The sequence below is a fragment of the Cibotium barometz genome, chromosome 2, assembly GCF_041138505.1.
Source record: "Cibotium barometz isolate CiBa-2024 chromosome 2, ASM4113850v1, whole genome shotgun sequence".
Taxonomy (NCBI): Eukaryota; Viridiplantae; Streptophyta; class Polypodiopsida; order Cyatheales; family Cibotiaceae; genus Cibotium; species Cibotium barometz.
Window position 1 is genome coordinate 11,546,511 of NC_141047.1, and position 14,562 is coordinate 11,561,072.

The 14,562-nt window shown below is 41.9% G+C and overlaps 1 protein-coding gene and 1 long non-coding RNA gene across 2 annotated transcripts; one reads left to right on the forward strand and one right to left on the reverse strand.

Moving 5' to 3' along the window:
- The first annotated feature begins 354 nt into the window (after positions 1–354).
- LOC147640640 (glyoxylase I 4-like) lies at positions 355–1,885 on the forward strand. Its single transcript, XM_086808609.1, has 3 exons — positions 355–647; positions 1,129–1,234; positions 1,325–1,885. The coding sequence occupies exons 1-3, from the start codon at positions 502–504 to the stop codon at positions 1,586–1,588; spliced, it is 516 nt and encodes a 171-aa protein (XP_086664735.1). The 5' UTR covers positions 355–501; the 3' UTR covers positions 1,589–1,885.
- Positions 857–1,100, reverse strand: LOC147640641 (uncharacterized). Its single transcript, XR_015267412.1, has 2 exons — positions 972–1,100; positions 857–911 (listed from the first exon to the last, which is right to left on the reverse strand). It is a non-coding gene; the product is annotated as an uncharacterized LOC147640641 (long non-coding RNA).
- Positions 1,886–14,562: the final 12,677 nt, after the last annotated feature.

The window sequence follows — 14,562 nt, forward strand, 5'->3', positions numbered from 1 at the left end:
GGGAGTATCCACCACCACCCTTTTACGCCCGAACGCCGCCAGCCCCGGCGCGCAAACAACCATAGGAAGATGCGGGCGCCTTAGCCCTTAATTAAGGTGCCACCATCACATTCCAGCAACGTGATGGTAAAACAGGCGCCTGTAGCAAAAGCGTGCCTCGTCAAAATATTGTTTGTAGCTTTGTCGTGCTGTCACACTTATCTTCTTGTGTTCACGTAGAGTTCTTTCCAGCGTGGGACCGTGGGTCGGTGTCTAGAGTTCACAGCCTTTGAGCTACGGTGGTCACCGGTGTCCCTGGATTAGGAGGCATGGAGGCGTCGCTCTGCACGTGATGATGGCATGGACAGCTCAGCGGCCACCGTGGCATGGATAAACCTGGTGAATAATCCTAGCTGCCCGTATCACTTCTGTCATAAATACATACACATACTGGTTGTCCCAGACATCCCATACGCTAATCCTTCATAAGCCCACCTAGCCACGTCCTCCTGTCCAATCCATATGGCCAACAAGCCCTTGCCCATCTCCTCTATCAACCACTTCTCCTTGCTCTGCTCCTCCGTCGAGAACTCCGTTGCCTTCTATGAAGGCGTGCTAGGCTTTGTCCCCATCAAGAGACCCGGCTCCTTCGACTTTGATGGAGCATGGTAAGAGGAGCTCACATAACATACATGTGATGTTTTCCAGGAGAGCATTAATTTTGCATTGCCACTTTTGGGTGCCGCTGTGCTTTGATTAACCCACCTTAGGTTATATGTATTACTTTGGGTGGTTTGTGGGCTTCAAGCCCACCTTAGCAGGCCTAGAATTTGAAGGGCACCCTTATTTTTTTCTTTTGAAGGGCATTTTTTAAACTAGCTTTTCTTTATGAAGAGATTGGAAGGCCACATAACTAAATTTCCTCCCAAAACCTTTCCTTTCTTTTCAAGGGAGAGATTGGAAGGCCACATAACTAAATTTCCTCCCAAAACCTTTCCTTTCTTTTCAAGGGTAATTGTGTTTTCACCCTTTTTGTGAAGGTTTTGATCCCCTTAGAAGGGTCCTGCAACCTTCAAATTCTAGCGCTGCCTGACCTTAGGTTGTGTATATCACTTTTGGGTTGTTTGTGAGCAAATGAATGTTGTGCAGGCTTTTCAACTATGGCATGGGAATCCACTTGATTCAAGCTCCTAACCCTTGTGAGCTGCCCAAGTGCACGGAGATTAATCCCAAAGATAATCACATGTCCTTCCAAGTAAGAATTGCATTGAACTTAACTGCATTCGATGTGCTTCTGGTAATAATATTTATTTCTTGATGGATGGTGGTGGTGGGGGTGGTGCAGACGGGATGCAAGGACATAAAGGAGGTGGAGGAGCGGCTGAGGGAGCTGCGAGTGCAGCACATGCGGGTGCAGGTGGAGGAAGCGGGCATCCTGGTGGACCAGATCTTCTTCCATGACCCGGACGGCTTCATGATCGAGGTGTGCACGTGCGACAACTTGCCGCTCGTGCCGCTCAAATCATCGCCATCCGCTCACACCCTGTGCTCCATGGCCAGCACCACGTGCTCCCACCAGTACGCCCCATGCTCGACGTTGTCGTCGTAGACCCTCGACGGCGCGCTGGCTGAGCTTCGTGAAAACATCTGATTCTCACGATTGCTGGTTGGCACCGACGACGTCGTCCTAAAAGAGGGGATGCTTGAAATGTCCCTGTATTACGTGGAGATTTGTTTTAAACTGCATTAACTAGGTGGCCGTATTATATATAAGTTCGTTTCAAAGATCCATTATTCATATTCACAGGCAATCCATGTGCACTATGTATATACCTGACTTCTAAGTCGATTAGCAACTGTAAAAAATCTATTAAAACTCTCGTTTTATTAATCCATAAGTTCACCTTATGTCGTATGGTCCAACCTCCTTATGTTGTATAAAATTAACGTAAGGTTTGAACTTATATTATATTGAAAATCTTCAAAGCTTATTTAAATGGCCCCTTCCGGTGGCTATACGCAGAGAGAGAGAGAGAGACCTCCCTCACCTACATGCATGACTAATCACTCGTGAGCTAGTACTGTGACTTATATTAGGGTTGCATTAAGTTTAAGTATATGCAAAGAGGACAAAAGATTTGTTTTGATATTGCCAAATGATGGGAAAGAAAATTTTGTTGGTTGCACCTTGATGATTATGAATGCTAAATGTGGCTTTGTTTCAAAAGGATGGCAAGTGTTTCACATGTTTAGAGTTTAAAACATTAATCAAATAAACCAAACGAGCATGGAAATGGTGAGAAAGAGTGAGTGTTTTGATAGAAGCTACCTACATGTAACATAGCTTTCAAAGTTTAGTTTGAAGATGTGTGTAGATTGTTTTAAAGGGTTTATATTGTATGTACAAGCTACCTACATAGCTTTTAAAGATTAGTTTAAAGAGGTTTGTAGATTGTTTTAAAGAGGTTGTGTTGTATGCAAAATACTTTGAGTTCATAAATTCTATAGAATCTCTTCGTCTAAGGATTAGCTGAAATTGTATGCAAGGCTTGAGAGTCGATTAGTAAATAGACTAAGCACAAGATTGAAAAACCTTGAATTGCATGTTAAGATTAACGAGAATCCAGTTTGTTCTTGCACATTGCTAGCACTTGCTCATTTTTGTGGGGATCTAATGTTATCTTATAAGCTTAGTAAGTTCTTTTATAAGCTTGTAGGATCTTTTTAAAGGTCTTTTAAGAATGAGTCTCTCCAAGAGCTTATAAGACCTTGTGAGTTCCAATGGGCTACTAAGAGATCACATGATTAGCATAAGTTGATTATAGTGTTGAGATATCGAGCTCATCTAGTGAGACGGTGGACACTGATGACCCGCTTGGGGGATAGGCCCCACACTTACACCACTAGCATGGTTGGTGAGATCATGGGTGTGATATGCGGCCAATGGGATGACAGGCTGTGTGACAGCCATTCTAGAGACTGGCATAGTTATAACGCCAGCTTATTTAGTTGGGTTCACACTATAGAGAACCCTAGTATGTATTTGGTTGAGTACCTTTTCATATGATGTGTATTCTTATCTTTGTATATGGTGTGTTGAGTGTTATGTGAAGAAGAAGAAGATTTTCAGCCTCTCACCTTGTGTGCTCTCTTTTAGGGTTTTGTGAGTATGTGTGTGCTTGCAAGAGCTCAAGCTCTCTTCTCCCCTGCATCTTTTCATGGTATCAGAGCATGGTTCATGCTTCGGACTGAGCTGCAAGCAAGAGAAGCACAAGAAGCGGTACGAGAGTAAGAGCTTCAACTACTCTTTCCTATTTATGTTGGTGACTACACCCTTGTCGGGAGCTCTACACGAGGCACCGACAAACGATCTCTGATTGAGAAGCTTTCTTTGCGAGAGTAAAGCTATAGGCAACTATACTATCCAATCGAACTATATTTTTTGCTAGGCCAAAAATGCGTTTTGGGCGCGTTAGGACCTTCGTTTTTCGAAAAGCAGGCGATTTCGAGCACTGCGGGGAAGTCATCGATTCTATGCAGAACTCTGTTTTAAGAACTGCAAGAAGACAGATTGGTTATGCAGACATTGTGTGTGCTGCAAGGAGGTCAACAGTTGCCAATGGCTATATATATGCACATTGAGATCACTGGTTGTGACATTTGAGTGTAGTACAGTACCGCTACAGAAAATACAGCAATTTGTGTAGGACAAACCAGAGTGCTATTTCTAGTAAATTTGTGTGTCTGGCAAGATGTCAAATGATGGCATATACCAGATTGTTGCTGAGAAGCTTGATAAGAACAACTTCCATGCTTGGAGATTCAGGTTGACAAATTTCCTGATGGGAAAGGGTTACTGGGACTACATAGAAGGTGAGCATGAAGAGGCACCGAAGATACCGGAGATCAATCCGATTGCTGCAGATGTGAAATAGTTCAAGGATTGGAACTAAGGAGCTAGAAAAGTTATGTATTGGCTCTCTATCAATATAGAGGACACCATGATTGGGCACATACAGGATGCCAAGTCCCCCAAGGAGGCGTGGGACACCTTGGTAAAACTCTATGAAACGAATACCAAGGCACGAAAGATACAGTTGAAGAATGAACTTTATACTATGGAGAAAAAGAGTATGTCTGTGAATGACTGCATTGAAGATCAAGGGTATTGTGGAATCCCTTACATCTATTGGCATTTCAGTAGATGATGATGATAAGGTGGAAGTCTGTCTACGTGGTCTTAGGCCACAATACAAGGCGTTCAAGACGTCTATTCAGAATCGGGAAAACATTCCCAATTTCACAAATTTGGTGTCTATGTTGATTATAGAAGAGCTTGGGTGAAGACCAACAATTTTCACAGATTTGGTGTCTATGTTGATTATAGAAGAGCTTGGGTGAAGACCAACAATTTTCACAAAACAAAAACAGTTCAGAGCAATAGAGGAAGAGGACAAGGTAGAGGAGGCCGTGGACGCGGCCAAGGAGGTGGCCGAACAGGTAATCAAAATTATGGCCACCAGCAGCAACAACAACACTCCGAGAATTCACAACAACAACAACACGCGGGTGGAAGAGGCCAATTCAGAGGTAGTGGGAGTCAACGAGGTCGTGGAAATTGGTAAAGACAGTATAATGATACACGTGGATGCTTTTATTGTGGTATGCCTAGACATGTGCAAGCAAATTTTTATAAGAAGCAAGCTGACATAAAAAATAGAAAATTGCAGCAAAACAACTATACATCCTCGAGCAAAAACAATGAGGATAATGAAAGGTTGTTTGTTATGCAGCATGTTGTTAATGCCATGTCTGAAAATGTTGAAGCAGCACATAAAGATGATGTATGGTACATTGATTTAAGTGCTTTGAACCACATGACAAGTCATGGGGAGTGGTTCAAGGAGATGAAAGACCAGGTTTTGTGGAAACAGGGGATGACACTACTCATCCAATTGCCCATGTTGGAGATGTGCCATTGTCTATGCACGATGGCAAAGTGAAGTACCTTGCAGATGTACTTCATGTTCCGAACATAACAAAGAATCTGGTTTCAGTTGGCCAGATGATTGAGTAGGGTTTGTAGGTTCGTTTTAATCCTGATGTTTGTTATGTTGAAGACTTTAAAGACAAGTGCAGGTTGGTTGCAAAAGGCAACAGAGTGGACAGAATGTTTACATTGAATATGTAAACATGCCTGAAGTGAGTGCTACGATGTTTGCAAATGGTTCAGGAATTGTTGCAGACATAGACATTTGGCATAAAAGAATTGGACATGTGAATGTGCAGAGAATGAAGTCTATGCAGACTAAAGAAATTGTGACAGGGCTACCAAAGTTTAAAGTTGAATGTACGCAGAAAATATGTGAAGCATGCCAATTTGGAAAGCAACAAAGCATGTATTTTCACATGACAGACTTGTGAGCAGAAATGCACTAGATGTTGTGTATTCGGATGTATGGGGTGCTACGAAGACTGTCTATGGGAGGCTGTAGGTATTATGTGACATTTATTGATGACCACACAAGGAAAGTGTGGGTATACTTCACGAAGGAGAAGGGTTAGGTGTTCATTCATTTCCAGAATTTTAGAGTTATGGTTGAAAAGCAAACAGCGAAATATGTAAAGTGCCTAAGATGAGATGGAGGCGAAGATACTTCTCCAATGAGTTTTCTGAATTCTTGAAGAAGAATGGTGTACGGAGACAGTTTACATGTAGATACACTCCGCAGCAAAATGGAGTTGCTGAACGGAAAAATAGGCACATTGCTAAGATTGCGCGAGCATTGATGAGAGAGAAGAATATGCCGCATAGCTATTGGGCTGAGGCTGTTTCTACAGCAATTTACATCATGAACAAGACTACAACTACAGCCATACATGTTGAGCACACAAGTGAGCAAAGATCAGTTTAACATGGTGGATTATAACATTGGGAAGCACATAATTATACTTCAACAACTTACATTTATGCAGAAAGTTGAACAAAAATAAAAGCTCATGTAAATATGTGTAAGTGTACAAGATTACAAATTATATAAAGTGATCAAATGTCTACAAATGGTCAGTTCAACATGGTGGATTATAACATCGGTAAGCACATAATTATACTTCAACTTACATTTATGCAGAAAGTTGAACAAAAATAAAAGCTCATGTAAATATGTGTAAGTGTACAAGATTACAAATTATATAAAGTGATCAAATCTCTACAAATGGTAGAATATGATGAGTACAAATGGTAGAATGTGAGGCCATCATAGTCTACCTATCTCTATAATAATGTTTATGGGTAATAGTACATATAACTATGTACAATGCCTCTAGATACAAAATGGGGCTCAAAACAAGTTAGGGGTCTAGATCAAGGAAGAGGATGGCCCTCTAGTCTCCATGATACGTACCCTCAGCGTCCTTATCATGATCATCCTCCCTCGCCGCCCCGCAGGGTGCTCTGTCGACATAGCTTTGTGCCCAATGGCACTCTCTCAATCTACATCTCTCATGTCCTCATCGTCGTGCAACCCGTACGGTTTAGAAAACTTAATTAATCTTATGTTTGAATACTTTAATTAGAAGTCAAATGAAATTTAATCTAGATTACTTACAAAAGTAGATGTGGAGGTATCTGGGTCTTCAAATGCCTATAACCTTGATAGGTGGCCGTCTCTATCTCTTGCGGAGTGGGCTTAACCATAGTCCTTCATTTATTATATATACTAGATAAATAGGAGTCATGAGACAACATCGGGTAGATGTGGTCCTCATCTTCCTCTTGCTTATCCTTATCCTTGACATCGAAAGGTTGTGGTGGCCTCTTAGTGATGAAAAATCATGAAGGGCATGGAGCTCCTCCTCCTCAAGAAATGAAGGGAACTCTCTGTGCATTTTCTCAAAATCATGTACTAATGAGGTATGGTAAAGTATGCACATGTGAACATATGATATCAAAAAGTTTAAGAATGCCAAAAGGGTGCTAAGTTTTACTATTATGTAGAAGAAGGTATTGGTCTGTATCCCATTCTTACACCCATCCATGTTTGAGCATCCATTCTAGGACCTTTTGTATTTTTTGGAGGGGTGTAATAAAAGAATTAATGTTAATAGGTTTCATAAGATCTAGGAGATCCTCATGTTAATTAAAGTTAGTTGAATTCATTAGTTACTAAACAATGCTGGGAAAAATGGGGAGCACTTGCCATGGATGACATGACGCTACTCATGAAACTTTTTGATGGAGCCACCACAAGGGCCATAGGCCTCTTGAGGGATTTGAAGATCAAGATCCTTGGGTCCAACTTCCGACACACCTTCATGGTGATGAACATCGACCAGCATCCTATTACATATGATTGCATCCTAGGACATCTCTTTATGAGTGAAACAAAAATGATCCATTATTGGAAAACATATCATATCTATATCTAGAAAAAATACCAAAGAATCAAGATAAACTTGCCCACTTGGAAGGTCCATCCCATGAGTGGCCGACCCTTTACAGAGGACACAGTAACAACAACCTGATCTACCGCAATCCACTTATGCCAAACTTTCCATAAGACGATTGATGAAGAAGGGGATAACGTGGAATTTACACCTCTCCCAAAGACGGAAGACTCTGATATTGGATGCATATCCTTGATACCTTGGACACACTTCCAAGATGCAAAGGCACCCAATTTTCCATAGTTGACAAGCAAGAAATCATGTCCCTCTACATGCTAAGCACTATATGTATGCGTGAAGTCACAAGTCATGAGCCTGGAACAACAACAAGGAGGAACCATTACAGGGACACCATCCATGCAGAAATCATCCATGCAGAAATAATAAACCCAATGGATTTTTTGGAAATGAGACATACATCTTTGCTATTCACTCATACACACATTAGTTAAAATATGTTGGGGATGACGATACGCACGCATACTTCAACCAAGTTTGGCAAAAGGATCTTTACAAGGTCTCCATTTCAATAAGTTCCAAACAGAAGGAACCTCTTGATCCCCTACATGAACCGCAAAAATTTTGCTTCTCTATGTGCAAGGCACCTAACAAAAAGTTGGCACTTGTAGAAAAAGAAGCCAAAAAACTAGTAGAAGAAGAAAGCACTAAAGCGGCTGAGGAGACCAAAAAAGTCCCCAAGCACTTCAAAAGCTTCAAAATGGCCGATCAATTTGTACAATATGACTCGGCCCAATGAACTCATGGTGGAGAGATAGGGACCTCTTCTGATGGTCAAAGCCAAGGTTATTAGAAGTTAACCTGGCCGCGAACCAGGAAAAGATTTGAAGCCCATCTACATAGGGAAAAACCTCTCAGCCAAAGAAGAAAACGATCTAGTCACTCTCCTCAGAATTCCAGGATTCCTTTGCATGGAAGTCACTGACACACGAACATGAAGGAAGTACCTCCCAAAGTGGTCAAACATACCATCCCCATGGTAGAGGGAGCAAGACCAATGAAGCAAAGATCGTACCCCATGAATCCCAAATATTCCAAGATGGTCCAGGAGGAAATTGACAGACTCATAGATGTTGGATTCATCTATGAGATAGAGCACACTGAATGGGTTTCACCCATAGTGATAATGCCCAAGAAGAACAGAAAAGTGTGAGTGTGCATAGACCTCAAAAAGGTCAATGCCACCACAATACAAGATCACTACCCATTTTCCTTCACAGAATATGTGCTTGAGAGAGTCACAAGAAAGGAAGCATACAGCTTCCTTGACGGATTTACTGGATACAACAAGTGTTTGATGGACACACAAAGGATCAACATAAAACAGCCTTTGTGACTAAATGGAGCATGTATGCATATCTTGTCATGCCATTTGGGTTGACCAATGCCCCAGGCACCTTCCAATGCCTAATGTGCATGGCGTACAACTAATATCTTCGAAAACTCCTTGAATTTTTCATGGATGACCTCTATGTCAATTCTACTTAGAAAGCACACTTAGAGTGTTTAAAGAAAGTGTTAGAGAGATGTCGACTCTATCAAATCTCTCTCAATCCTCTAAAATGCCAATTCTAAGCTTAGCACAGAGAATCTTGGGACACATTGTCTCAAAACAAGGAATCTCCATAGATGACAGCATGGTGCGACTCATCTTAGAGCTGCCACCATCGACTAACTTCAAAGGAGTCCAGCACTTCATGGGACACATTGGGTATTATCTTTGTTTCATCTTCGCATACGCTGACATTGCTCGCCTCCTCCCATGTTGAGGTCCCCCAATTGGGACATCATATGTCACGTCCACATCGATGCCTCCCCCTTTGCAATTGGGTGCATAATTCCTCTATCTGGTGAGCACAATAGGTATTTCCCTATTATTTTTGCCAATCGTCGCTAACTCAACGAGGTAGAATGCAACTATACCACCACCAAAAGGGAGGGGTTAGCCATGGTCTACACAGTTAAAACGTTTCGCCATTATCTTGTGGTGGCGAACTAAGTTTGTCTTCTTTGTAGGCCATCAAGCTCTCCTTTATCTTATAAACAAACCCTACACCACTAGCAGAATCACTAGATAGCTGCTAGTTTTGCTCGAATTCAACTTCACTCTGTCTCACGGTGAGGAAGGGCTCATAGCATGTTTTGGTTGACCACATGTCACATATCCCCAATGGAGAGCCACCAGTGGGTTTTGATGACAACTTGCCAAATGCCACCGGTGGGTTTTGATGATGACTTGCTAAATGCCACCTTGTTTTAATTTTGCTTAATTCCTAAATGGGGAGAGGAGGTTGCACACTTCCTTGCCAATGGCCTACCCATAGACCCACTCCTCAACAAAGACTGGGTGAGTGTGAGATCCCTGCCCCCTCTGCGCATCGTCTCTGGGGAGTGTTGGCAGTGGAAGTAGCATCCTTACACGCAGGGCAGAGCTTCCCGCTCGGGGCCTCGCCCACGAATTTCCGGACAAGAGACTAATCCCTCGATTCTTCCAAAACTAAACCTGAAAAACAAGGCCAATCAACCAGATCCATGCCCATGTTCAGAAAACAACTCCAACTCGTTTTCTTCCTCGTCACACTCATGGGTATCCTGGGTTCAAGAAAATGAATAATGCCCTGCCCCCTCTGCACGTCAAACTCTAGAGTGCTGGTGGCAGCGGAAGTAGCATCCTCATGCACAAGGCAGAGTTTCCCACTCGGGGCCTCACCCCATGAATGTCTAGACAAGAGACTAATCTCGCGGTTCTTCCGAACCCGAAAAAAACTTCCCTCACCCAGAAAGCATAGGCGATTCCTCCAGGAAAAATCTTCTAACGTAGTCAAGAGCCTTAAATATCCTTTATATTCTGACCGAACCCGCAGGTCACATGGCCAAGGGAGGAACTTGTAGACCAACACTTTTTTTTCCATCAAAAGAGGCACAGCCGTTGATTCTTTTCCATAGAACAAGGATTATCCTGTGACTTACTTTAACTATCATAACTTGAACAAAATTGAATTTTATTATAGGAATCCATCGATCCAGCCTAACCCCATCTAATCCCATGGGTTAGCCAACTGCCCAACCACTGTATTGATAGGATCCATTATAAAAGTTTGGTTATGTTTTGTCCCGGGGTACCAGGGAAAAGAGTTCCCAGCCCCCCTAGCCGGCTCTCATGCAAAATTTAAATAGACACACCACTTACACACCCAATAGGAAATTGCCTTTTCTCTGATTCAAGTATTTCCAAAATAGCATTGCAATAAAACCATAGTGTTTCCATTATAATTCTCAGTATTCCATTTCCATGTCCAAATTCCAATTATTCCTTCCTCAGCGTACCTATGGCATCATTGGTAGCCAGAACGCTCACCACCTACTCACTCAGGGGCCTTTTCAATAGTTCCTAGCCCATAGTACCCATGAATATAATCAAGTATTCAATTCATTCCTTTCTCAGCGTACCTATGGCATCATTGGCAACCAGAACGCTCACCACCTACTCACTCAGGGGCCTTTTCAATAGTTCCTATCCCATAGTACCTAGGAATATAATCACATAAAATCCATATGGACTCTCCGTTGGAAGATCAGCTAGATCAACCGACAAGATCCATGTAAAAGAGCCATGAACTCATCCGTTGAAGACCAACAAGGCCAATCAACCACATCCATGCCCGTGTTTAGAAAAAATACTCCAACTCGTTTTTCTTCCTCGACGCACGCGTGGGTATCCTTTGGCCCTTTAGGCATTTAATTCCTTTGTTCAAGGGTGGAACTTTTGAAGTTGAGTTCCAGGGAATGGTGTTGTGAGAAAAAGGCCTTCCTTCCATTCTGTAACTTCCCGTATCCTGAGTTTGACTAGGACCTTGTTGTCTCTTAGGAGGAGGAGAGTTGGAATCACCTTCCGGGGTTTGGAATCTTTTGAAGGACAAGGGAGTTGGCTTCGACGGGACCTTGACAACAAAGGCCTTGGCGAAATCCTTTGCCATTTGCACTGCTTTGGCCATAGAAATAGAAACTGGCTTAGCATTCTTCACTAGAGTATCCAAGGGTTCGTTCATTCCCGGAATGAACCTAGCCATCAGCTATTCTTCATATCCAGCGATGGTGGCGAGTATTGAGGAGGAGAGCGAATGCCTGGTGATATTCCTCTGTGCTTTGGCTTCCTTGGGTTAGTTCCAAGAACTTTTTCATCTTTGTTTCCAAGAAGCCTAGAGGACAGAATCTCTTTTTGAGGTATGCTTTAAGATCATCCCATGTCTGGGTGTTCCGATCCAACAGTTTGTCTTGCAGTGGTTCCTCCACGCTACTCTAGCTGTTTCTATGATCTTCAGCCTAGCAAGAGCCACCTTACTCTTTTCATTGTAACCAATGACATCAAAGTACTCCTCCATAGCATCGATCCACTTCTCTACGGTTTCTCCCAAGTGCTCCCCTTCACCTTTGAAAGGTCCAGGCTGAGATATATGAAGAGCTTTGCGAACACCTGGGTCGAGCTCTTCCTCATCAGGTCAAGAAATAACATTTCTACCATGACGACCTCGATACATGATCCTATCAATATGAAAATTCTTTGTTAAGTCACTTTTTCCAACTTAGCAAAGACACTCAGGTGAAAAGATCACTTTATTTATAATTCAAAACTGAAAGGAGTTAAACTTTAGATCCAACTAATTCTGGGGTTCCTTGAAGTTTGGTCAACCATCATAGAATCCTAGGATAAAGATCCCTTCAATAAGAAGAACATACATAATTTTTATCTGAATGAATCATTTCCATAATTCTCATAAATTGAATGAATCTAGAATTTTATACATAACCTGTGAGATCCCTACCCTCTCTATGCATCGAATTCTGGAGTGCTAGCAGCGGAAGTAGCAACCTCTTGCGCAAGGTAGACCTTCCCACTCGGAGCCTTGCCACGAATGTCCGGACAAGAGACTAATCTAGCGGTTCTTCCAAAACTGAACCCAAAAAAAACTTCCCTCGCCCAGAAAGCATAGGCGATTTCTCCAGGAAAAAGTCTTCTAATGTAGTCAAGGGCCTTAACTAACCTTTGTATTCTGACCGAACCCGTGGGTCACATGGCCGAATCAAAGGAGGAACTTGCACTTGGTTGATAGAGAGTAATGCTTTTTTCTCCATCAAAGAGGAACATCCATTGATTCTTTTCCATAGAACAAGGATTATCCTGTGACTTACTTCAACTATCGTCACTTGAATAGAATTGAATTTTATTATAGGAATCCATCAGTCTAGCCTAACCCCATCCAATCCCATGGGTTAGCCAACTGCCCAACCACTGTATTGATAGGTTCCACTATAAATATTTGGTTATGTTTTGTCCTGGGTACCAGGAAAAGAGTTCTCAGGCCCCCTAGCCGGCTCTCATACAAAACTTAAATAGACACACCACTTACGCACCCAATATGAAATTGCCTTTTCTTAGACTCAACTATCTCCAAAACACCATTGTAATAAAGTCACAGTCATAGTCCTCAGTATTCCATTTCCAGAGTCCAATTCCAATCATTCTTTCCTCGGCATACCTATGGCATCATTGGCAACCAGAATGCTCACCACCTACTCACTCAGGGGCCTTTTCAATAGTTCCTAGCCCGTAGAGTACCCATGAATATAATCAAGTATTCCATTCATTCCTTCCTCAGCGTACCTATGGCATCATTGGTAATAAGAACAGTCACCACCTACTCACCCAAGGGCCTTTTCAATAGTTCCTAGCCCATAGTACCTAGGAATATAATCACATAAAATCCATATGGACTCTCCGTTTTAAGATCAGCTAGATCAAACAACAAGATCCATGTAAAAGAGCCACGAATTCATCCATTGAAGTCCAGCAAGGCCAATCAACCAGATCCATGCCCGTGTTCAGAAAACAAACTCCAACCCATTTTTCTTCTTAACGCACGCGTGGGTATCCTGGGCGACCCCCCAGAGCTCGAGCACCGTATGGTCAACACTCTCTAGGTTCCTTCGTATAGGTGACCAGCGCTTCACTCATAGGCTGCTTTCTTGGTCCCTCATCCACCATACCGAAAGCTCACCATTTTAACCGAACTGAGGCTAGTCAAGACATCAGTCGATCTTGCCACACGAGACATCCTTCTTTGACTCTCCCTCAGCTATTGCATTATTTCCACTTAGGTCCCCATGCCCTCATTACACAAGATAGTCAAAATGTTTCCCCTAGCCTACTTGATGTAAAACAATCTTTAAAAAAACAGGTTTCATATACAAAATACAGTTCCAAACATAATTTCGATCTTTCCTCATTACACATCCTTTCACATTATTCCTCATCATTTCTTACCATTCCACTTCATTTCTCATCATTCCATATCATTTCTCACTATCCCACATTTTTCTACATCAATTCACATCACATTATTTCACATCAATTCACATCCACTCTCATAATCTCACATCAATTCACATCCATTCCCATCATCCCACATCATTCCCACATTCATTCACATTATTTTAAATCCATTCACATCCACTCACGTCATCTCACATCAATTCACATCCATTTACATCCACTCACATCATCTCACATCAATTCACATCCATTCACATCATCCTGCATCATTTCCACATTCATTCACATCATCTCACATCATTCCCACATTCATCCACATCATCCCATGTCAATCCACATTCATTCACATCATCCCATGTCAATCCACATTCATTCACATCCTCCCACAACATTCCCGCATTTATTCACATAATCTCACATCATTCCCACATTCATTCACATCATCCCACATCATTCCCACATTCATTCACATCATTCCACATCAACTAAGTGTGTTTCTGGTCTTTTTTTGGGAAATCCTTTTCCCGTTCAGAATGTATCCCAAGATTCTGTTTTTTGAGAATCTAGACATATACTTTGTAATTCCAAAAGTTAATTATGTTTGTGATTTCCCTTTCTGATTAAACTTTTATCCATGATTTCACGATGCATTCCCATTAATATTCCCTCATTCTTATTCCAATTTTCCCAAAATAAAATATACTCAATATTCTTCTTTTTGAATAAAAGATTTATGCATATGATCTCATGGGATTTACAAAATCAATTATACCCATATTTCCTCTTTC

Bases quoted from the DNA above. Each gene is read 5' to 3' on its own strand.
- LOC147640640 (XM_086808609.1), top strand. From the start codon at position 502: ATGGCCAACAAGCCCTTGCCCATCTCCTCTATCAACCACTTCTCCTTG. The intron at 648-1,128 runs GTAAGAGGAGCT...AATGTTGTGCAG, and splicing joins TTCGACTTTGATGGAGCATG to GCTTTTCAACTATGGCATGG. The intron at 1,235-1,324 runs GTAAGAATTGCA...GGGGTGGTGCAG, and splicing joins ATAATCACATGTCCTTCCAA to ACGGGATGCAAGGACATAAA.